General features: G+C 38.6%; 1 protein-coding gene across 1 annotated transcript in view; it reads left to right on the top strand.

Moving 5' to 3' along the window:
* The window catches only part of LOC101650201 (vacuolar protein sorting-associated protein 13C-like), a 125,410-nt gene that overhangs the window by 66,594 nt on the left and 34,428 nt on the right, over nt 1-24,388 (top strand). The window contains exons 17-29 of the mRNA XM_045294948.1: nt 3,555-3,649; nt 6,473-6,615; nt 7,580-7,772; nt 9,086-9,200; nt 10,033-10,169; nt 11,735-11,858; nt 13,369-13,486; nt 16,611-16,740; nt 17,768-17,846; nt 18,486-18,625; nt 21,024-21,177; nt 22,656-22,735; nt 23,936-23,995. Of these exons, the coding sequence (XP_045150883.1) occupies nt 3,555-3,649; nt 6,473-6,615; nt 7,580-7,772; nt 9,086-9,200; nt 10,033-10,169; nt 11,735-11,858; nt 13,369-13,486; nt 16,611-16,740; nt 17,768-17,846; nt 18,486-18,625; nt 21,024-21,177; nt 22,656-22,735; nt 23,936-23,995 (1,568 nt within the window). The remainder of the gene's footprint in view (nt 1-3,554; nt 3,650-6,472; nt 6,616-7,579; nt 7,773-9,085; nt 9,201-10,032; nt 10,170-11,734; nt 11,859-13,368; nt 13,487-16,610; nt 16,741-17,767; nt 17,847-18,485; nt 18,626-21,023; nt 21,178-22,655; nt 22,736-23,935; nt 23,996-24,388) is intronic.

Below are 24,388 nucleotides of genomic sequence, written 5' to 3'. Positions count from 1 at the left end.
CTGGCGCTGTAACGAGGCCAAAGAGGCTGAGGTAGATTCCAAATCAGTCTGCAGACGGTCTTCAAAATCCTGTGCTGAGAGGATGGAGTGGCAGAGTGCGCATCCAGCCATTCTAGATGCTGCGATTGAAGAGGCTAGGCTTACACTTACCATTATAGGAAGGAATATTGCTCTCTTTGATCTTTGGACAGAGAGTAAGCATGCTAACTCAGACTGACCATGCAGGGTAAACTGGGAACTACGGTAACTGGAAAACAAGGTCCTGCTGTGGAGGAATTTACACATTTAGTTAAAGTTCCATTGCACCAAAAAAATTGTCCAGGATAGGAGAAAATTTTAGTATTAACAGTTACATTATGTCTGCAAATTCTGTGCAGAGAAAAGACATCTACATTGTGATCTGTGAAGTAACAGATTCTTTGTGGCTGAGTCTGATTTACTTCCTCTATGGGCAACTGTGTCTGTTCTGTTGTTTCCCTGTGTTACCGGGGAGTCTACAGTTTAATGCCCTTCATATTTCCTACATTTAAGGGGCTCCATGGACAACGGGTGAGAGGGATGGCTGTCGACTCCCATGACAGAGACCTGGGAGGGGTGTAAAGAACGAGAAAAGGAAGGAAAAACTGAGAAGGTAGCCCCTGTGTCAACCAGAAAGAACCAAACCTTACCCACTACCTTGATTGCCACCCCAGGCTTGGCGAGGGCAATTGGGGTCGCCGAGTCCTGGCTCCCTCAGTCCTCAGCAGCTAGGCCCAGTAGTGTCAATGGTGGGTTAGGGCTTGGAAGGACTGGCTTTCCACGGCTGGGCACCGAAGGACAGTCACTCTTCAGTGGCCCCGTTGACCATATGCCAGACAAGGCTTGTTGGGTGGATGAGGTTTGGGCAGCGCTTGGCCCAGTGACCTTGCTGACCACACTTGAAGCAGACTCCTGGGGGTGGTCTGAAACTGTTGTTTCCTGAGCCTGAGCAGGATGCCGACGTCTTCCCCGTTGCTGAGGGCCTCAGGGCTGCCATCAAGGCCTGGGCCTGTAAGTTTGCCTTCTGGTGATTTCGGGACTCCCTGTCTGCCTCTGACTGCTCCTCTCTGGTATTAAAGACTTTAAAGACCATATTTGCTAGATCCTGGAGAAGAGTCTGAGGGCTGTCTTCAGCCTTTTAAAAACTTTTTTCTAGATTCTGAAGATGATTGAGTAATGAAATGCGGGGCAAGGACAGTGGCCCCTGCTGGTGAGGTTGGGTCTATCTAGGTGGGTGCATTGGGTAAGGGCTTAAGTCAGGTGATTTAAAAATGCTCCTGGATTTTTATCCAACCTCTGAGTAATTTCCCTGAGCTTATCAAAATTAACTGCTTTGTGAGAAATGGCCTGGAGGCCAGCCAAGACACACTGGGGCATTTTATCTCCGGCCCCGCCATCTTGGCCTACCTGGGTATCAGTTTGGTAACTCCAGCCTGGTTCCTTCTTTGGGACTGCCTTGGTACCCAAAGACATGTTGGGGTCAGTGAGATGAACCTGGTCTGCATGCTGCTTGGCAGCAGTGAAAACACGCTCTCTTTCATCTGAGGTGAGATTGGATGAAAGGACTACAAAAATATCATGCCATGATAAATCACAGGCTTGAGACAAATAGCAAAACTCTTTGATGTAGCTGGTGGGATCATTGGAAAGGAATCGAAGCAGTTTTCAATTTAGGACAGGTCAGTGAGAGAGAAGGGAACATGGATGTGGACGAGACCTTCGGTGCCTGCAACTTCCTGTAGGGGGTGGAGGAGGGGTTGGTGTGAATGGGTATGATGACTTACAGGGGAAGACAAAGGAGAGAGCTTAGGGCCTGGAGTCGGGGGATTGGCGGAGGGGTGGATGGGAGTTAAGGAACTAGTGGAGGTGGTGGTGAAGGGCACCCAGAATATGGAGGAGGCCTTACTGGGGGCACAGAGAAGGAGTCGGGGTTTGGAGAAAGATGAGGTGATAGTACTGTCGGAGACCTGATTGGGTAGTGGTGTGTCTGTTTGAGCTGGCAAGTGTTTCTGGTTAGAAGAGTATTGGGTTAAAAGAACTTGAACGGGGTGACAGAGTACAGAGAGAGAGACGGGAGTGTAGAAGGAAGAAAACTTGGACGTAGGGGACCTCAGACCATTTGCCAGTTTGCTGCCAAAAGTTTCTGAGATTAGTTAAAATTGAAAGTACCATCTTCTGGCCATTGAGACCCATTATCTAGTTTATATTGGGGCCAAACCAAATTGCCATTAAAAACAAGGCCTTTGGGCCAGAGGTCTGGTGTTAAGCTAAGGGTTGAAATATTAGCCAGGAGGCAACCCGCAGGTGTGGAGGAGTCTGGCTTGGAATTTTTGTTTCCCATGCTGCAGGGTTCTTGGAAGAGACTGAGCTAGACAATCAGCATCCCGAGTATCCAACTGTGCCTCTGGAATGGGGGGAGGGGAAAGCCTGGCTTCTCAGCTCCCTCAGAAAAGGAGCAGAGAGACTCAGGCATCCCCGAATGCCTCTGACCTTTGGAATGGGGGTAGGGAGAAGCCTGGCTTCCTAGCTCCCCTGGAAAAGGAACAGTGAGACTCAGGCATCCCCAAGTGTTGTCCTTTGGCTCCAGCTCTGCTGTGGGCCCACAATTCAGAAATGAATGAACAGAGTCTTTAAAGAACTCAGTAGCAAGGGACAGTGGGCTGAAATAGAAAGAAAATTTAGTTAGGTACTGTCAGGTACTCACTCATAGATGTGGCGGATGGCAGCTGAGAGGTCCTGGTGGGATGGAAGAGGGGGATGGAGGAGAGAGGGGTGGCGCACTCATCCAAGGGCAGGCAGGACTGTGCCAAGACACCTCTTACTCCTTTTGGGTTTCGGCACCAAATGTTAGGTTGATTTGGCGAAGGAAAGAAAGAAAGCAAGCAAAGGTAGAAAATAGTTTCAGAGGTTTATTTCCAAGCTCCCGGGTGGGAAGGGAGAGCAGAGAAAGGGACGGGAGCAGCCTGAGCTCCTGGGTGAGGTTCATGGCTCCCCAGTTGGGGCCCCTGCAAAGTCACACTGTCTACGTGAGAGATAGAGAGTTTTATAGCCTGAGTCTGGGGTGAGGGAGTAGCTGGGGAATTTTCCACTGTAACTTTTTTGTTATCTACAGGTCCAGGGATAAGCAACAGCGTTCAAAGCTAACTGTAATGGTTAGTCTTCTGCATCTGGGCCTGAAGGCCACCTAAAGAGAGGAGGAGTGGGGGAACAGGGTCTGGCCTCTTGTAGTGTCCTTATAATGTGTTTGCCAGTTCCATCTCCCAGCCCGCCTGCCCTGCTAACTCCCGCTTCTGCCTGACACTTACATGTTTTAAATGCTTAGGGATTCTAAAATCCTTATATGAGGTTTCTTTACTTGTTTTTTGACCTAAGCAAGCAAATAGAGTTTGTGTGATGTAATCGAAGTCGTGTATAACTACAGTAGTTGTTCTTTAGCATTTGCAGCTATCATACCCACTAAATTGGTTTGAGTTTCAGATTGAATCTTTTAAACTGAAGCAATTGAGTTCTGAGAATATTTAGTCTTTTTTTAATAGCTTTTGATGACCTGATGACCCCAGAGGAGAAAGCCAAGCTCTTCACTGCAATTGGTTACAGTGAGAGCACTCACAACCTAACCTTGCCCAAGCAGGTACTTACTTTGTTTCATTTTACAGTGTTAGCTTGAATTGGTATATGCAAGTTGTTGATTTTTAAGTAACTAATTAAAAAGAGTTTATTTAATTATCAATTTTTGGTCTTATGTCACAAATTAAAATTTTTATTCTTAATGGCCTTTCATTTATTTATTTCTTCCTTATGACTGCCGCTTTTTTCCTGAGTCTTGTTTTAAAAAAATAATCGTTTCTTACCAGAGGCCCTTTGGTTGAAAATAAATAAATGTTTGGGTGCCTTTCTTGATTTTCTGTGTGTTGCATTGAATTGTGCATTCTTACTTCAGCACCCCAGCTTGATGATTGCAGCTTTGTGAGTGTCTTGGAGTCACCGTTTGGCCTTCTTTTTTAAACAGTGTCTGGGTTATTTCAGATCTTTACATTTGCATAATCTTTTAGAGTCATTAATATTTTCAAAAATGTTTTTTTGGAATTTTGGTATAGGTCATATTTATCTGTAAATTATTTTGGGGAGAACAGTAGTTTTAACACTATTAAATGTTCCAGTCACTTGATTCCTTTTCTGCATTTCTGACCATCATAATTTTCTTTCTACCAGAAGCATGCTCCCTTAGTTTTTTCATTGATTATTGGCTGCTTATTATAAATTTTCAATTTTTGCTTTTGTGATAAAAAGAAAGAAAATTGCTATCTTCTTTCTTAAGACACATTTTATTTTCCATATAGTGAATCCTAGGTGGTTAATTATAGGCCCAGATACTTGAAAGTATTCGTTGTTGTTTGGCCTATATTATCATTTTTTTGTATTCAAGTATCAGTTTTATCATATTTCTTTGCAGGTAATTTCCACACATTTCTGTTTGTTACTTGTTTTTTTGAGATTTTGCTCTTTTAGGTTGTCAATAACTTTACTTTAATATTCTAAGATGTGGATTTGCTTTTGTTTCTTGGATATGTCATCAGTTTGGGAAAAATTATCTGCCATTATTACTTCAGTTTTATCCCTGTCTTATTCTTTTTTCCTTTTTTGGTCAGATGGGGATGAAGTCTAATGTACACAGTTGAATCCTACCCCTCCCAACCCCCCATATCTCATGTGTCTTTTATTGTCTGTTCTGTATTTCAAAGTCCTTTACCTATTATTCTTCATTTGGGTATTTTCTATGATCTATCTGTGTTTCAGGTTGTCGTCTCTTTTTAATAGTTTTTGTTTTATTGTTAAGTCTATGTATTGTGTTCTTAGTTTTTTTTTGGATTTTTTTTGTTCGAGAATTTCTGTTTGGTTCTTTTGTTATCGTTTCCAATATACTAATTTTTATCTTTTATCTATTTGAACCTTGTTTCAAAATGTGTGTCTAATAAAATTAGGCCTGGTATCCTTGTGAATTTGTTTCTTTTTTCTTTTTTAATCATTTTATTGGGAGCTCATACAACTCTTATCACAATCCATACATCCATCCATTGTGTCAAGCGCATTTGTTGCCATCGTCATTCTCAAAATATTTGCTTTCTACTTGAGCCCTTGGTATTAGCTCCTCAGTTTTCCCCCCTCCCTTCACCATCCTCCCTCCCGAAGCCTTGATAATTTATAAATTATTACTATTTTGTCATTTCTTACACTGTCTGATATCTCCCTTCATGCACTCTTCTGTTCTCTGTGACCCCAGGGGAGGCGTTATATGTCGATCATTCTGATTGGTTTCCCCTTTCTACTCCACCTTCCCCTTCCCTTCCTGATATTGCTACTCTCATTATTGGTCCTGAGGGGTTTATCTGTCAAGAATTCCCTGTGTTTCCAGCTCTTATCTGTACCCGTGTACATCCTCTGGTCTATCCAGATTTGTAAGGTAGAATTGGGATCATGATAGTGGGGGGAGGAATCAGTAAAGAACTAGAGGAAAGCTGTATACTTCATCTATTTTTTATTTTGGTTTTTGTTTTAACTTATCTTGGTAGCTTATCAACGTCATTTGTATGTATATCGCCATGCGTGTGTCTGCATGAGTGGACATTACTTTTACCAACACTAATCTTTAATTTTTAAGAATATGGAAAATAATATTTTTCCTCTGATGTGGTAGTTATTTTACTTTTTAGAGGATATTTTATTTGCTTTTTTGAGTTGTTCATGTCACAAGTATTTGGGCATAGCTTGATCTTCTCTTCAAGGGTTGTTGATATTGTAAAGTTAAGATACACAAGGCGAGAGTCTGCCTATTACCACTCTACCTTTACATCTTGGGTGTAGCCCTTTGGGATCCCTCTAAAAAGAGGGGAGCTTTTCTTGCATTACCCTTGATGGAACCCATTCTCAAATTTCTATTCCAGTGTAGCCAAGTTTACTGCCTCTAGGAAAAGCAGATCCACAGATACCACGGTCTTCTTCCTGGTCTCTGGCCCGACTTCACTCCTCATCCGGCAGTGTCCGCGTCAGGAATATGTTCCCCCGGTGTCTTAATAAAGCCCCTGGATCATTAAGCAGATGGTCTTTCTGTTTTCCCCAGATTTTATCTCCTCAGCCAGAGAATTGATCTGAAGTATTCATTATGCTTTTATGCAACCGAAATGTAGTCTTTATACCTCTTAACTATTTTGTCACTGTTTCATTGCTACTCATTTTCAAACTTAAGAGAAATTAATTTGAATCTATGTAAATGCCATATTGTACCTACAATTGTGTATAAAAATTTCTTCTTTATTGATGTTAATATATTCACACTAAAACTTAGCTTATTTGATAGATCACTTTATAGTGCAACCAATTTAAGAAAGAAGAAATTGTTATTTAAGGCAGTATTAATTATTTGTCGCTAACAGTTTTTCACTTTGTTTCTGTTTAGTATGTCGCCCATATAATGACACTAAAGTTAATAAGTACGTCTATTACAATAAGAGAAAAAGAAAACATTCCAGAAATACTAAAAATCCAGATAATTGGTTTAGGAACGCAAGTCTCTCAGCGACCGGGAGCACAAGCACTGAAGTAAGTATTTGAAAGCCTGCTATTTCAGTCATGGTTTAGGCCAGCGTCTGTGTATCTGTCTACCAGGTAGAGTTTTGTTTTGGAAGGGTAACACGGATAAAGGATCAACTCATCGTCTCTTTGCTCCCTTTCTTCACTGCTTCACAGATTTTTATTGGATGTGGTTCATCTTTAGACTCAATAACTCTGAAATTGACACACACACAAAGGGCCATTAAAAAGTTCATGACCAAATTCTTTCTTTCAATTCCACTTTCCCACAAAGTGCTAGACTTCTGCCTTCAGGAGGTTTATACCATAGTTAATGGACGTAACTGTTCAAAGTGTTAATTCAAGAACTGTAGAACATCTGAGAAAAAACAGTCATCACACCATGGCTGCTAAGCAAAAGGTTCAGTTTGAAGACACTTCAGTGGGTCACAGGAGAAAGAGCTGACAGTGTGTTAGAGTCTAGAAAAGCCTCCGTGCAGTTCTACTTGTCATGTGGAGTACTCGGAGTTGAAGTCTATGTGATGACTCCTAATCGTCAGAGTCACACTAATGCAGCATACTAGATAGCCCATAGATGAGAAGTGCTGCAAATTAAATCTAGTTAGTGCTGCATAAGCTCAGTTATGGAAGACAAAATTTGGGCTAGGAGAATTGAGGCTTATTTAGGTAGCTATTGAGGGACTAGGAAGAGCCATTGTTCAGGGATTAGGAAAAATCAGTGTGGTAGGAAGGTGTGTCAGGGTTGTAAGGTACCACTTGCATTTGTGTTCAGAATGTGTCTGTCCCATGTTTTAGAATTGGCGTAGCAAAATAAAAACAGTTGAGAAGATAATTGAATCCAAGGCCGAGGTATTTGGGCGGCAATCTTGAGTAATGGGCATAGCTCTAGTATTTTAAAGTTTTGAATATTTATATTTTAATTCATTACATGTCAAAGGTTCTTTACAAATACCTTTTTTTTCTCGTGTTATAGGATAGAAGCAAAATTAGAACTCTGGTATATAACAGGTCTGAAACAGCAAAATACTGTACCATCACTTGTGACTTCCATTGGCGATACTGCTTCTTCCCTGCTTCAAATCCAGTTTGAGACCAATCCAGAGCATAGTCCTGCTGACCAGACTCTGGTGGTTCAGTCCCAGCCTGTGGAGGTGACCTATGATGCTGTAAGGACAACAAGAAAATACCTGTTTTCGAAGCTCTCTCTCATTTCAGACATGCCTCTCAGCACTGTTCCTCTTTCATATATTTGTTTATTTAGCAGCTAGGTTAAAACATGTTTTTCTTCTTTCCAAAGCAGTACTTGTGTTAACCATTTTACTTGGAGTTTTCATTTGCCATAGAATTTATCTACCTCTGAGTTTATTTTCTATGCTATTTTTAAATTGAAGAAACAAGCAAACGAAAACTTTTTTACTCTAAAGATTCAAGTTTTTATTGTCCTGGTTCCAAATAGTCATAAACTGACTTCCTACCTCACTTCCAGTTTGTTTATTTTCTCTTTCTCTTCCACTTTGAATTAAAAGAACTTTACACTTCCTTACTGCTATCGAGTCAGTGCTGACTCATAGTGACCCCATGTGGTTTTCCAAGACTGTAACCCTAAGTGGGAGTAGAAAGCCCAGTCTTTCTCCTATGGAGCTGCTGGTGGTTTTGAACTACTGATCATTCAGATCTTCGCCCAACTCCTAACTAATAAACCACCACCACCACCACCCATGGTCCACAATCAGAACCCACCAGGTGCTCCTGGAGAAAGATGAGCTTTCTACTCCTTTCCAGAGTCACAGTCTAAAAAGTACTTCAGCATTAATGAAAATAATTAAAAGTTTTTTTTTAATGAGGAAAAAAATTAGCATTTAGATGTTAATGAACACAGGGACTTGGCTTTTGTTTCTGTGACTTCACCTTCAGGCTGTCTTAACTCCCATCTCACACTAGATAACAGCTAGGCGTGGCTCACCTCTCACTGGGTTGCCTGTGGAGGGGCCCTGCTGTTCCTGCCAGACCTGACTTATTTTTGCATATAAAGCTGGCTTCAGACTATGGACAGAGGTTCATGTTTAAAAACATAAGAACTCATTGTCTTTTCTGATGTTTTTTAAAAAGTTCAAGTCTTGCAGATGGGTAAGGTGCTGAACTGTTTTCCTCCTATTCTCTGGGTGAAATTCAAAGTGCAGGGGAATCCAGTTATAGTAGGAAATTGAGTTTCACCTTTGGACTAATTAAACACTGCAGCTGAAAGCAATGGCCATTCCTGCATCCACCAGATGCAGCAGAGAACAGCTTCCGGGTCTGCTGGCGTCGTGCACCCTCACTCCTTTGCCTCTTCTTGCTCAGGCTGTTCCTATTCTTCAGGCCTCTCTTACCCCCAGGAGACGCAGGGCAGAGCCGCAGTGGCTTAGGGTTGAGGTGAAACTTTAAAATGTATAACACGTGCTTTACATATGTTGGTTAAATTTTTAAAATTTCCTTACAGAAAACCATTAATGCAGTTGTTGAATTCTTTCAATCAAACAAAGGATTAGATCTTGAGCAAATAACGTCAGCTACATTGATGAAGCTGGAAGAAATTAGAGAGAGAACAGCCACAGGTAAAGAATTAGAATTTCTTCATGAGCATCCACCAAACCCGAAGCACACCGTTGCTGTCAGGTTGATTCTGACCCGCAGGGCAGCCCCATATGGTTTCCAAGGCTTTACATCTCTGAGGAAACAGATGGCCACGTCTTTCTGCCCTGGAGCCACTGGTGGGCTCACATTGCTGACTTTTGGTTAGCAGCTGAGTGCTTTGACCATTCATCACCAAGACTCCTCAGCACTAGGCCGCGGAAGTGTGTTTTTTCTAATGTAAACTGTGTTTACGATACTACAGGTTGCTTGTTTTCTTTGATTCAAGGATTTGGGCTGTTTTATCATGTCCACGTGGATTATTTAAAGTCAGATATATTGCCAGACTGAGTGAGGAAGAGAATGCTATTCTGGGGCACGGTTGATTCTGCATGCCCTTCCCTTCAGTAAGCCTGTGCCTCCGAGGGAGTCTGAGTTGGAAAACATCTCTCCATGTCAGTCGTTGAGAAGCTGATGGCCATGCAGTGTGTGGCTGTAGTTTTACAAACAGATACTTAGAGTAATGTGGCCTCCTTCTTTATCCGGTTACTTAATCACAGGTGGTGAATTCTTCCATCTCAGGATAAAGTCCCCGCTGTGCTGGGTTGACTGTACTGTGTGAAGATAGGGTTGTTGCTCAAAAGAGGACCTTGAAGGACCACAGGCACCTCATCTTCCTGCTGGAGTGAAAATCCCATCTGGGAGAAGAACTGAGTCCTCCATAGTAGTTTTTAGGTTACATTTTGATTCTCATCATTAGTTAACACATTTCCTCTTGACATTCTAATCTTTCACTATTCCATTGCCTTCTTTTAGGACTTACCCATATAATTGAAACTCGGAAAGTTCTTGACTTAAGGATAAATTTGAAACCTTCGTATCTAATAGTTCCACAGACGGGCTTCTACCATGAACAAACAAATCTTCTTATATTAGATTTTGGTACATTTCAGGTAAGTATAAACCTATTTCTGTCTACCTATCACTGTCTAGCTCGATAGTTAGATAGCTAATCATTTGTTGTTTTTTCTCAGCGTTTACTTAAACTGGACTTTATTTCTTCTTAGCCTTTCAGTAAGTCTATTTTAGACTGGCAGTATATTTAATGAATTCACATTGAGCAAATCTGACACAAAATACCTGTTTAATGAGAAGGACTCAAAGACGTCATCTTGAGAGCTAAGCCGTGCTCGGTGTTTTCAGACACCTGCTGTGCCTGTGAAAGCTGGGCAGTAACTAAGGACGACAGAAGATTCCGTGACCTTGAATTTCGGTTTTGGCAAAGAATACAGAGTGTACCAGCACTGCCAGAAGAATGGACAAACATCTGTTTTGGAAGAAGTTCATTTAGAATACTACTTAGAAGTGGGAATGGTGAGACTTCCTCTTAAGTACTTTGGATATGTGTTCAGGAGGGATCTGTCCCTGGAAAAGGTCATCGTTCTTGGTAAAATAGAAGGTCATTGCAAAAGAGGCAAGATCATCAATGAGACAGATGGATTGACATAGTGGCTGCAACCGTGGGCTCAAACTTAACAGTACTTGTGAGGGCAGTGCTGGACCAGACAGCATTTCGTTCTGTTGTACGTAGGGTCGTTATGAATCAGGATCGAAACCGCTTCAGATGACTTCTTCTTAGCTCTTTGCCTTTGAATGACTGACGATTTGGTCTATTTGCATTGATAAAATCTGCTGCAAATGCTCTGTTTAAAGATGTCACTTTGAAGCCTGAGGTGCACCTGTCCCAAGTCATGGCATTTTCACTTGGCTCATATGAATGTGAGGTCTGTACAATAATTAAGGAAGGCTGAAGAGAATTGATGCCTTTGAATCACACTCCTGACGATTATAGTCCATCACCATACTAAGGATTTCCAGACGAATGTAGGAATCTGCCCTGGATGAAGGATAGCCAACTTGTTCCTTAAAAACCAGTATGACAGCACTGTTTCCCATGACTCTGGACATGTCAGGAGGAACCGGTCTCGCAGAGAGACGTCAGCTTGGTAAAGTACAGAGAGAAAGAGAGAGACTTAAAGAGCAGGGGCTGAAAACGCGGCTTCAGCAGTGGACTCAAGCAGCAGTGCTTGTGGGATGGCCGTGTTTTGTTCCGTGGCGTGCAGGTTTCCGTGCAGTCAGTGCTGACTGCGACCTCTGTGAGCATCGGTAACAGTTACTCCGGTGATACGCTGGGAGAGGCCACCACACTCTGACCTCCCAGGGTGGCCGCCGTCGTCATAAGAACTTCGCAGTCTAAGAAGAGATACATGTCTAGACAGGTTGTAGCAAACTATTGAGTGATCTCCGAGTGAGTGAAAATGTGCTCTACATTTGTGCTGCAAATACAAAATGTATGCTGAGATTTTATACTGCCTATGAAATATGAAAATAATATCAGAGAATTTAGCAAAACAACCTTAAGGGCAATGTTGTCATTTTCATTGTGCTTTAAGAGGACACAAATAAAACATGTTCACGTATGTATTTTTTCCTATTAAAGTGAAATTTTTCTCTGTAGCTCAACAGTAAAGATCAAAGTTTGCAGCAGACTGGCAATTCATCTCTGGAAGAAATAATGGATAAGGCATATGACAAGTATGATGTTGAAATAAAAAGTGTGCAACTACTCTTTGCAAGAGCAGGTAAACTGATGCTCTACTTCTGGGTCTTGGAATGATATTAAATGGTATGGGTAACTATGTGCCTATGTGTGCATGCACATAAATCTTGAAAATTGTTTTGTATGCATATTCTTTTGGTATCAAGTAAACGAAACGGAAACTCTTATCAACTGAAATCATTGGCCAGCTACAAATAAAGAACAATTTTTTCAGCACATTTTTTAATGCAGCTTTTGTGGTAAAACTAGGTGCCTCGGCTGATACTTGGGTCAGCTTATTCTTGAATATATATATTATCTTAGAATCCTTGGCATCGCTTGAATATGTTTTGTAATGCGGTTAAGAAAACTTCCTAGAATGCAAGATAGAACCTGCAGTTGGCTCAGACTCCTCTCTAGTGTCCGTAATTCAATGCTTTGGGCATTTTTTGATGATGTTTTCCCTTGCTGCCTTTATTCTTAAGTACTTTACTGTGGTAGCCTAGACTTTATTTCAGTAGTATTGCATGAGCGTTCATAGATATTGAAGTTTAGATATAGCTTTAAACCCCTTAAGTGTAATTAATTATTTTCTAAAAGCTTAGGTGGGTTTCACTGGTGCAGTAAAGACTGCTGGTTCTGTAGGCTTCAGTTTCCAAAGGCAGCAGATATTTACTGAACATTGTTGCTCACTTTGTGGTAGGTCAGTGGAGGGAAGGACAGACATAATTTTTGACCAGAGGGGAGTGATGGAGGGCTCCTGTAGGAGTGATGAAGTTACTAACATTTAAATATATGCCTCCAGTCTTGCATACAACATCTAAGACTTAAACCTAGACCCAGTGCTATTGAGTAATTTCTGACTTACAGTGACCCTATAAGGGGTTTCTGATGCTGAAAATCTTTAGGGCACCAGGTAAGTCTTATAATTCTTTGTAGGAAAGTGTTTTACGGATCATGGAAATCATTTTTATTTGTATGATTTAAGAATTAAAAGTACATAAAAGAAGTTCAGTCATCACCACTAACAGAGAGTTATGTAAGCCTCCATGAGCCAGTGGGAAGTCTGCTTTTGGGACCTTTTTTGAAGGGAAAATGATTCCCATATTTCTTTGTCACAAAAGTCTTGCTGATAAAATCTATTTTTGCTTTGGAATGATGCACTAAGCTAATGTAATTGCACTTAGGAGCCCCATAAACCTCTTCTTTTTCCCACTGTCATCTGTCCACCACCACCCCCAACAACTTAAAAGTTACCTTTCTTTGTATCACTGTAACCACTAATTCTGGATTCAGGTAATTTAATTCCTGGGGGTCTTTGGTGCTTGCTTTGAAATGTAAGGTATTATCATGTGAAAATTCTCTAAATAAATATCTAAAAGTGTTTTTATATCTTTTGTTAATCTTTATTAAATAAAGCTCTTATATGTTGAAAGAAGTAAAAATGGATATTCATTGAGTCAGCTTATTAATAATTTTCTAGTAATAGTAATTTTATATAAGATACTGGATAATTAACGCAATCAGTTAATATTTAAAAAAAATTTTTTAAGAGGAAAACTGGAAAAAGTATCGATTTCAGCATCCATCAACTATGCATATATTACAACCTATGGACATTCATGTTGAGTTGGCCAAGGCAATGGTGGAAAAAGACAGTAGAATGTCTAGGTAACGTATGAAATTTTTTATACCTATTAGTAAATAAAGTGAAACATGCAAGAGAACTTTAAAAAGTTTGTATAAAAATCCCATTATCTTTTAATTCCCTTTTTCCATGAACTTTTTCCAGCACCTTTGCATTTCTGTGGTAGTTACTGGATTTTATGCTATTAAAATGGATTTCTGTAGGAAAAACAACAGTTATTTTAGAATGGAGTTAAATTTTTATGAAAATGTGTATGTAGATTACATATTACTAGTTAGATTTCAGAATTATTTGGAACTAACAGATTCTGTAAAAGTTGGTGATGGTATTAATAATAAATGTGAGAAGCTAACCCTCAGAAACAATAAAGCAAAGTCGTTAATAAAATTTGGTCACTAACTACATACAAATCTTTAAAAATCTGTTAAGTGAATAAAATATAGAAACTGAATTTCAGAGCAAGACAGGCAACTATGAAATTTGTGTGCTTCTTTCAAAAGTGTCACCTTAGGCAAGGTGACATTAAAAGATTTTTTGCGCCCCCTGAGTATTCCTTTCCTCTCCCTCCTTACCTGCCCACGCCCCTCCCCAATATCCCCAAAATATCACTGGTCTGCTTTATGGCAATACACTTTAGTTAGAATTTTCTATAACTTTATGTAAATGCAATTATACACTTTGAACTCTTTTTCTCTGACTTCTTCTATTCACTATGATTAATTTGGAATTCATTCATGTGGTATGTGTCACGGCTCAATGACAACTTATACCTGTTGAATATAAAACCAATCCACATGACTGGACTAATCCTACTTGTTCATAACGTATTATTTTTTTAAAAGACCGTTGGATTCTGTTTGATAGAATGTTGCAAATGTAGCCATGAGGGATTTTGGTCTCAACTTCTGTATTTTTGGAGTCAGGGTAATTGTTATCAGACATCATGAAATGGGTTTTCTAGAAGACAATGTGTGTAATTTGTATTTTTGTTTTTTTCTTAAAATGGTGGCACAATTCACCAGTCATCTGACTCTTCAGTTTTCTTTCTTTTTATTTTTGAGATAGGGTGGTGTTTAGAATTTTCTATGTGATCAAATTTTGAAGTAAAAAGATCAATTTCTTTAATAGACATAGGGGTATTTAGATGATTTCCCCCCCACCCCCCAAATGATCTTTGGTTGTTGGTGCTTTTTTGAGGACTTAATCTATGTTATTTTAGTTGTTGAGGAACGCTGGTAGCATAGTGGATTACATATTGGGATGCTTAACTACAAGGTCAGCAGTTCAAAACCACTAGCCACTGTAGGAGAAAGATGAGGCTTTCTACTTCTGTAAAGAGTTACAGTCTCAGAAATCCACAGGGGGCAGTTACACTCTCTCCTATAGCGTTGCTCTGAGTTGGAATCAACTCTATGGTAGTGAATTTTTTTTATCTAGTTGTTGAGTCTATTGGTGAAATGCCATTCATACAATGTCCTTACTTTTGTGTTAGTCTGGGTAAGACTAGAGAAACAAATTCATGGACACTCATATGCGTATAGAAAAGAGGTTTATATGCAAGAGCAGTTGAATATTGAGAAAACATCCCAGTCCAGATCAAGTCCGTACGTTTGATATTAGCCCATCTGTCTGATACCAATCTATAAAGTCCTTTCTAGACTCACGCAGCACATGCAACGACACCGAATGCAGGAAGATCACAGGCCAGTGGGTGCAAAGTCTGTGGCTCCAGTGGTGGTGGAAGAACAGGAGGAAATACAGGAGTTCCCAGAATTCTCAGAAGAAGGTCATGCCCACACAGAGGCCTCATTGGTTGATGACAGGCCAGACTCCACCCCTTTACTCATAATTCTCTCAAATTAACACCAGATTATGTAACTACCACACTTTAAAATTGTGTGTAGATTTTGTGGTGGTTACCTCCCTTACCCTTGATCTTAATAATGTATGTCTTTACTCTCTTTTTCCTGATCAGGCCGGGTAGAGGTTTCTCTTCTTTTGAAAGAACCAGCTCTCATTTCTATCATATTTGTGTTAGTTTTACTCTAATGCTTGTTACTGATTTTTTCCCCTGCTAGATTTGGTTTCACTTGCCATTTTTTAATCTTGGTTTTTAAAATGGAAGTGGAGGACATTGATTTGAGACCCTTTCTTTCTAATATAGGAGTTCGTGCTTGTGCATTTACTGAACCGCATAAAATCTGACAGTCTTACGACAGCAAACCGAGAGAGCGGTGGTGTTCTCTTCACTCATTCTCATCTCTGAACAGTCCTCATTGCCTGGTGGCTTGTGTCTTTGAAATCGTATCACATACTAAGTTCAGTGTTTTAGTTATTTTAGCTGGGATGGTTAATCCAGTTTCTCTATTTATGATGCTTTAAATTTTACATGATGTTTCAGAAATAGTAAAGGAATTCACAGTTTTATAGTGCTTTTTAGTTTCCGAGACCTTTTACAGAAATTTGAGTCTTTTGTACATCAGTGGTTCATGCATTACACAGAATCTCTCTCTTTACTTAGAGATTAGACAACTGTCAGATGAGCTGTTCACAGCTTAGTCAGGAAGCCAGAGGTAAACAGCAACTGAAAAGAGCTTTATGGGCATAATCAGCTGTGCCAATGCTGTCAAGACAAACCTTAGCCAATTGTGCTGGCTGGGAGAGCCGAGTCAAAGCAGCTCGTAACATCAGCGTAAGACAGACATGTCCGCTAGGAAGTTAGAGGAGATGGCAGGCAAACACAAACGTATGCCACATGGGGGGTGACAGCGCCATGAAACAGAACTAGGAGATGTGAGAGAGTGCGCAGTAGGTGCTCTTAGTATTTATCATGGGACATGTTTTTACCAGGAAATACTTAAAATATATATCATGTTTTTTATTTTTAAATGTATTGAGTTGTGCTTGGAGATATTTTCATATGAATTAGGGAACCGAAAGGGGGTTGACTCCCTAAAAAGAGTGGTTAAATCATTTGAAAACGTGATTATGCCCCACTTCCTGAAAGTGTTCACTAAATGAGGCATTCGATTAAAATATTCTAAAGTGGTGCCTTGGATCCTACCATGCAGTCCCCTTTCCATGCGCTCTCCTCTGTTATGCAGAGAAGCTGGGCCTTCTGACCTCATGTGTGGATTGCATTTGTAGATTCAAAGTGTCAGGAGGGCTTCCTTTGATGCACGTGAGAATTTCTGACCAGAAGATGAAAGATGTGCTCTACCTGATTAACAGCATAACCTTGCCACAGAAATCACCTTCGCAGTCTCCAGAGAAACAGGTAAATGGATAGAATAAGAATGCTAAAAAAGTTTAAAAAAACAAGGGTTTCCCCCCATATTTGCATATGTAGTCTGTTTCATCTTTATGTGCACTATTTTGATTTTCAGTAATTCTTACAATGATTTATTTGATTCACTTTTTAAGTTTAATATTTTTTTGGATTCTGTAAACAACTAAGGGACATTGAAAAAAAATAAACATTGTAGCTCATTGCTGTTTTAGAATAGTTGTGAAAATTAATGATTACAGAGCTCTGCTTTCACAGTGGGTTAAATGCTGACTGCAAGGTTGGTGGTTTGAACCCACTAGCTACTCTGTGGAGGATGAGGCAGTTTGCTTCTCTAACGATTTACAATCTTGGAAACCCAGTGGGCCAGTCTACTTTGTACTGTGAGGTCGCTAAGAGTCAAAATTGACAAGAGCAGGTGAGTTTGGTTGGGATTTAAAAATATAGGGAACAAAAATGCATTAGTAAAAGGAAAATATCTTTCAGATTTTCAAAACTTGTTTTAAATAGAACGATACATAAAAATCTTTAAAATATTGTAAATAAATAATTGGTATGAAATTTCATTGTGTTTTGTTTAGACTTGAAAGCCCTAGTTCATTTTAGTTTGAGTTGGATAAGGTAAATGGTGCATAGTCAGGTATTTTCGAAATGGAATTTGAGAAGAGATCCAATTGATGCCAATTTGCAGGCACATGTATTATAGATTCATGATCATGTTGTAATAGAGAACATAAGTGATGCACATTTACCTTTTGGAGTTGTATGTAGTTTGTTCTCGTAGATGCAGGTGGGAGTCTTAATAAGTTATACATGCTAGCTAAGCAAATCACTAATTATGAGTTGCATAATGTGTTGAGTTGAAAGATTATTGTGGGTGGATTTCTTTCCCTCTTTAATAACTTTTATTGCTTTTCATCCTTCCATTTATGCACATTGTGCACATTGATTCTGTCACTTATATGCATTATGCACGTTGAATCTATATGCTAAGGAAGCTGTTTATATTCTTTCCTAGATATCCTCAATTCCTATTATTTCTGATGGGACCAAAGGTCTACTGGATACTTCACTATTACTTGATGTAGTGGAATCAGGTAAATATAATGCAATGTTTTTTGTCCATTCAGCCAAGCCTATAAATTGGCTTACAAATTTTTGAAAGTAATATAGTAATTTAATAGTTCTATTGTGCTTACTAACCAACAGTATGCCTTTGAATCACTTAACTTTTGAAGCCTGTGTTTCTTCATTAGTTAAACGAAGGGATAGCTATCTATCAGGTTTTTTTTGTGATTGACAGTGTTAAAGATTCTAAACAAGCCACTTTTGTTGCCACACTCTCTACCTTACCTGTTTCTCTAGCTCTGGTTGGCTGGTCATCTATGACCGGAACTGTGATGTAAGCTTCATGGGGGGGGATAGGGCCATGTCACACTTGGTCACTCTGTCGTTCTCAGCGGGTGGCAGTGCCTGACACGTGGTAGATGATGCCCTCAAGTCATTTCACTGAGTATTGAATGAATGAACTAAAGAGAAAAACAATCAGGACGACCAAAGAAAAGACAGGCTGGTTGATTTTAAATGTGGTCATGTGACTTTGTGGGACTTAAAGTCATTAAACGTATTCCAAGTCAGAATATGATGGTTAACTAATATGTTAATTTTACTGTGGGACATTGAAGTTTGAACGTTACATGCAGTTTTCACGTCAAACGATTGTCTTCTTCCTTTAGAGTCTGAGGACGAGTATTTTGATGCTGAAGAAGGAGACTCTCAGGTGGGGAAGGGTGGGAAAGGATCAGAGTTAAAAAAAGCTGCAGAGCCTCCAAATGAGGAACTCATTCATCTTCTGCTCAAGTTTGAAATCAAAGAGGTCTGTATCGCAGTTCTAGCAATAAATACACTTTTTCTGTTGTGACTCTTCCTGTAAATTATTTCAAGCTAGACGCAAACATTAAGCATATTAACTCTGATACACTCTTTTCCCTCTTGCCCAAAACACACACACCCTGCAAAAAAGTTTCAAGAAAACAATTATTATTTTGTGACACCTAATACATGCTAATTAGGTGAGGAATGTGAAAACATGTTTTACTTTGAATATATTTGATTTGCTTGAACATCTTCTGAGGTTCAGAATCATTACATGAATTTATTCCTTTTTGGAGAATTGACTGTTCCTGCTCTTTGTCCAATTTTCTGGACATTATTTCTGATCATTTTTCTCTCTGTGAGAGTTCTTTTAATTTTTAAATCATTTTATTGGGGCTCCTACAACTCTTACCACAATCCATCCATCCAGCCATTGTGTCAAGCACATTTGTACATTTGTTGCCATCATTTTCAAAACATTTTCTTTCTACTTGAGCCTTTGGTATCAGCGTCTCATTTCTTCCCTTCCCTCCCCCCACCCTCCCTCTATCATGAACTCTTGATAATTTATAAATTATTATTATTTTTTCATGTCTTATACTGACCAATGTTTCCCTTCACTCACTTCTCTGTTGTCCGTCCCCCCGGGACAGTTCTTTTCATTTTAATCTTACGGTCATGTGCTGTGTAACTTCCATTCGGGTAATGTCTGACTACATATACATCTGTGGTCCTAGAAGATTATAATAGAGTTCAGAAATTCTGTTTGCAGAGCTGGACATAGATGGCTGGATACAGCGGGCATAGAATATAGTAATGGGTATATATTATGTTCTGTGCTGTACTAATTATCAGTATTTTAATGTGAAATTTTCTTACTTACAAATAAAAAGTTGACTGTACAGTACTGTGTCCTATAATTCACACAGCAGCAGCTTGTATCTTTTATGTGCTGTCACATTTGCTATCTACTTAATTTTCTCTTGAAAATATCACTGTGAAGTGCTTCATGGCTCCTAGCAAACCAGTATTAGTTACAGCAACAGCAGCAGGCAAAGGAGAAATATCAGTTGGGAAGTGAAACAAAAGGCTATATTAAACAACAGGAAGGTGGAATATTGGTGAATACTATTGCTCAGGATTTAGTCTTGTTCCCATAATGTACAAATCACGTATCAAGCAACGTGTGACATGTATATGAATTCATTTATATTTATAAAAAGATTTTTCCTCCAGTGTGACTTTTAAAGTTTTAATTGTTTCTGTGGTGAAATTGAAGGAGCCCTGGTAGCATTGTGGGTTAAGCATTGGGTTACCAGCTGCAACATATTGACAGTTCACATCCACCTGCTGCTCCCGTACACATTTACAGTCTTAGAAATCATAGGAGCATTTCTGCTTTGTTCTGTCGAGTCCCCATGAGTCAGAATTGATTTCATGATACTGGTTTGGGTTTTTTATATAGTAAACTGTATCATCATACTTTTGTTTACATTTGAGTTCTAGTGGCACATTAGAAAGTGCTCCTCCATTACAAAAATATTTACCAATTATTTTATGTATTGCTGCATTTCTCATGGCTTATATTTAACACCCTGACTTATCTGAAAATATTTTAATAGATTCTGTGATGAATATCTGAACGTATGATATTACTATTTGTATGTTAACCCTATGTGTAAATGTCATGGCCTTTTTTGACATCAGAAGTCATTGTAGCATCTCTCCCTCCTGTACTCTGTTGCTTGAAGTAGTCACCTGTCTATTGAAATTCAAAGTGAGGCAGTAACGACCCTCACTTCTTGATGGGAATATCAAATAACTTTAATTTTATATAAATTAAAAATCACATGAGGGAATTTCAAAAAATTTGTGGGAAAATTCTGTTTTTATAAATTTTTGAAGCCTCTTCTTATGTTTTATTTTTTTGTCAAAATATATTGGTTTTCATTCCACTGTAAATATAAGCAGTAGTAAAGATAGTGTATATCCTTGTATTTTCACTTTACTGGGAATGATTCTTTTTATCACCAGATAGGAGTTTTGTTTTGAGAATACAGCTTTAAAAAATATACATATAAATATATATATAAATATATATACATATATATAAAGGAAGAATAAGTAAATTGCTCTTGCTTTTACTAAATTGAATTGTGTCAATAAAAGATGCTAAATTTTATCATGATTTTTATATAGATGATATATTTTCAATAGTAGAATTGAAGGTAAAGATGATAACTTCTAAGCATCTGAAATAGCTTAATGGTAGTAGCAAATCATCAGCAAACTTTGTGCTATTTTCCTGGTGATTTATGCGACGAGATACTTGTTTTTGTTGTTTTAAGTGTAATTCAGAACACTTGTCAACTTTTAATTGACTGTGCCAATTCTTTTAGGTGGTGTTGGAGTTCACCAAACAACAGCGACAGGAAGAGACAGTTCTAGTTCTCAGCGTCTCTCAGTTAGGGACCGAAGTGACAGTGAGAACGTTTGCCCTAGCTGCAGTGTCTTATTTAAAGAGAATCAGCTTGGATCACCACGAAATTCAAGGTAATAGCTATGCAGCAAAGAATCAATTGCCACAAAAAATAGAAATAATAGCCATTTACAGTGTCTGAAATACTTTTATTTTTATGATAATATTTACATGTGTAGTAGTGTTATGTTAGTATATCACAAGGAGCACTAGGTTATAAAAATAAAAACAGTCAACATAAAACTTACTCTGTTTTAGAAATGCTAATGGCTTGTGCATTTCAGTGTTTGTACGTCTCGTGGGCTCATTAGATCTGAGAAATGAAGAGATGAATGAATCTCTAGTAATTAAAGTTGCTTAATATTTGCTTAAGGTCTTATTCAAATATAAAGTTATGTGTTTTGCTACTTTTATTAACTGTAAAAGTAAGCCTCAGTTTAGAAGAAAAATGAAGGTTTACATATTAATAATTAATAATGTAGAATTTACATTACTCCACTGAGGGATAAAACGATGAGTAATAAAACCTGTTCCTCAAAGATAGACAGCATAGGAAACCCAGAGGAGCAGTCTCTCTCTGCCCTGTGGAGTGCTGTGAGTTGAGGGACTCGATGGCAGGGAGCTTGACTTTTGAGCCTTTTTCGTTCTTTGAAGGATGACCTTGGAGGTCAAGAGGACATTCTGATATGTCTCAGAAACAGGAAAATAGTAAAAGAGAGATAAAGTGGTAAATAAATCTTGTCTCTCCAGAGATTCTCTAGATAGAATTGCATAGACTGTTGTCTGAAGCGGTCGTTGTGAATTGTGATTGATTCCCTGGCAGTAGGTGTTGGTTTATAGAAGACATTTAGTGCAAACGCGGAGGCTGCTGCTTCCCATGAAGTGTTATAATCTGGGACCCATAGGCCGTTCTGTCCTTCCTGTGGGGTTGTTGTGAGTTGGAATCAACTGAATACCAGTGTGTTTGGTTGGTTTGTATTAAAATTTAAAGAAATTTAGCAGTTTCTGCCATAATTTTTTTCCTCCTAGGAAAGCCTTCTTTCTTAGTGTCTAAACAAAGGACAACTATTTAAATTTATTCAATGCAAATACATTTTTTCTAAGAATTTTAGTGCTTAACAGACTTGCAAGCTTTTTAAAACTTTAACCTCCTTGTACAATTGAGAATACTGAAGTTACGTAGCTTCTGGTTTGTATGAAGTTGAAGTAGTATTCACATATCTTGGTGTGTAAACACTTGTAGTCTTTCTGTTGCTTTGCAAATGCACACATGTCCTTAAAATATCTAGAAGAGTCATGAGTATCTTGGAACACACATGTGAAATCAAATGAAAATAACCATGTTTTTAAAGCTAATTTGTGTGCCGCAGGGGAAGATTTGGATTGATTGGCTTCTTCACTACCAACGACACAAAGTACAGTGACCATGGAAATCTGGATGTACCCGTTTGAAACTTTGTTAACACTTTTTTTTGAAGACAAAATAAATAGAAAAGTCCAAAATGAAAATTAAGAGTTTACTTGCAATTCTTTTCTTTTTCTTTTAATTTAGGATCCAAAAGGAAGCCCCTTCATTTGATCAGCTCTTCTGACAAACCTGGATTAGATCTTTTAAAGGTGGAGTATGTTAAGGTGAGGGCTGTCGAATTGGCCATTTGTTTTGTGCACTCCAAATCATTGCCTTTGAAGGAACAAAAAAGATAGATCATCAAAGGCTCTGGACATATGGCTTAAAAAATGCCATTTTAATCTAGAGCGATTACTAAGCCACTTTCCCTCTTGCCAAGGTGATAACCTGGGATGCAGTGTGTTCTAATGAGTGTTCCTATCTTCTGATAGGGGTATTGAGAGGGCATAGTCCCTTAACCTTCATTATGGTAGTTGTTTACCTGGTTACACCTGACTGATTAGCACTACATTGAAAGGGATACTTTCAAATTGAATTGTATGAGGAGAAAACTGCCAGTATTGGAAATAGAGCTTAAGAATATGTCATGGGACACAATGATGCAGCTGATGTATTTAGCTTCAAGCAAGATTTAGTTGGTTTGTTTTAATGATTCAAAAACTATTCACTGAGTGTCTGTGTGTGCTAGGTACTCTGTAAGGCACGTGGAATATCTATATCTCCATTCTGGAACTTTTCCCTGTCCCCAAGGAATGATAAATAGTTAAATAGTTAAAATACAATATGATTTGCTTTCCAACAGAGAAATGCACAGACCATCGTAGGAGCATGTGGGCTGGGAAACCAGCCCAGTTAGAAGCTTCTCAAGTATTAGGTGACTGATAGACTAAACAAATACAATAGCAATAAAATCAAACCATGCCTTCAGGTTGATTGTGACTTATGGTAACACCATTTGCTGCAGACTAGAACTGCTTTAGTTTTAGCCAATTGTTTTAGCTTTAGCCAATTGTTTTCTTGTTTTAGCCAATTGTCAGACTTCTTTAGTGGTACCGCTGGGTGGGTTTGAACTACAAACCTTTAGGTAGTAAATGAACACAAACCATGTACAGCAACCAGAATCCTGTACTAATGGACTAGATGACCATTAAGGTCAATTTCAACCTTGAGAGTTTATAATTCCTATCCCTAGTTTTGGTTACCCAGAAGTAAATGGTAGCTTGCACTTCTAAATGTAAAAGAGGAGGAGACGTTGCTATATTACAATAAATAAATTATTTCAGTGTAACTTTAAAGTAATGATAGTGGAATTACTCATATATAAAAATTCATTTGTAATTAAAGATAAGTTAACCAGAGATCATAAGGGATTTACTTACTTTAATCTTTGTATCCTTCTTTAAAACTTTTATTTCATTTTGCAGGCTGATAAGAATGGACCTAGTTTCCAAACTACTTTTGAAAACACCGAACAAACAGTTAAGGTAAGAAATTCTGTTAATGATGTGAAACAAGACATCTTAATAATAACCCTAGTACCAGCCATTGACTTTCTAAAACTAATGAGATGAGATCCCAAGCCAGACCTACATTTTTAAGCTGCTCCTGAATTCCTGACACTGAGTGACAATGAATGGTCATTGTTCTTTTAAGCCAACCAACAACAACAAAAAAGGGTGAGGGTGGGGTTAAGAAATTCTATTAAAAGAATGTATTTTATTGGACAGTCATCAACTATATTCAAAGTTTTAATCTACTTTGAGGCATATTGACTGGACCATTTGAAGAAATAAGTTATAAATTAACCTCATAAGTACTTCATATGTTATATGCTTATTTTAAATTTCAGTTACTATAAGATCCAGCTTAGTATTGTT

The sequence above is a fragment of the Echinops telfairi genome, unplaced genomic scaffold (assembly GCF_000313985.2).
Source record: "Echinops telfairi isolate 266 unplaced genomic scaffold, ASM31398v2 ScPeMD7_4048;HRSCAF=4782, whole genome shotgun sequence".
In the NCBI taxonomy this organism is placed as follows: Eukaryota; Metazoa; Chordata; class Mammalia; order Afrosoricida; family Tenrecidae; genus Echinops; species Echinops telfairi.
Note: the sequence above shows the minus strand (reverse complement) of the source record. Positions and strands in the feature narration are given on the sequence as shown.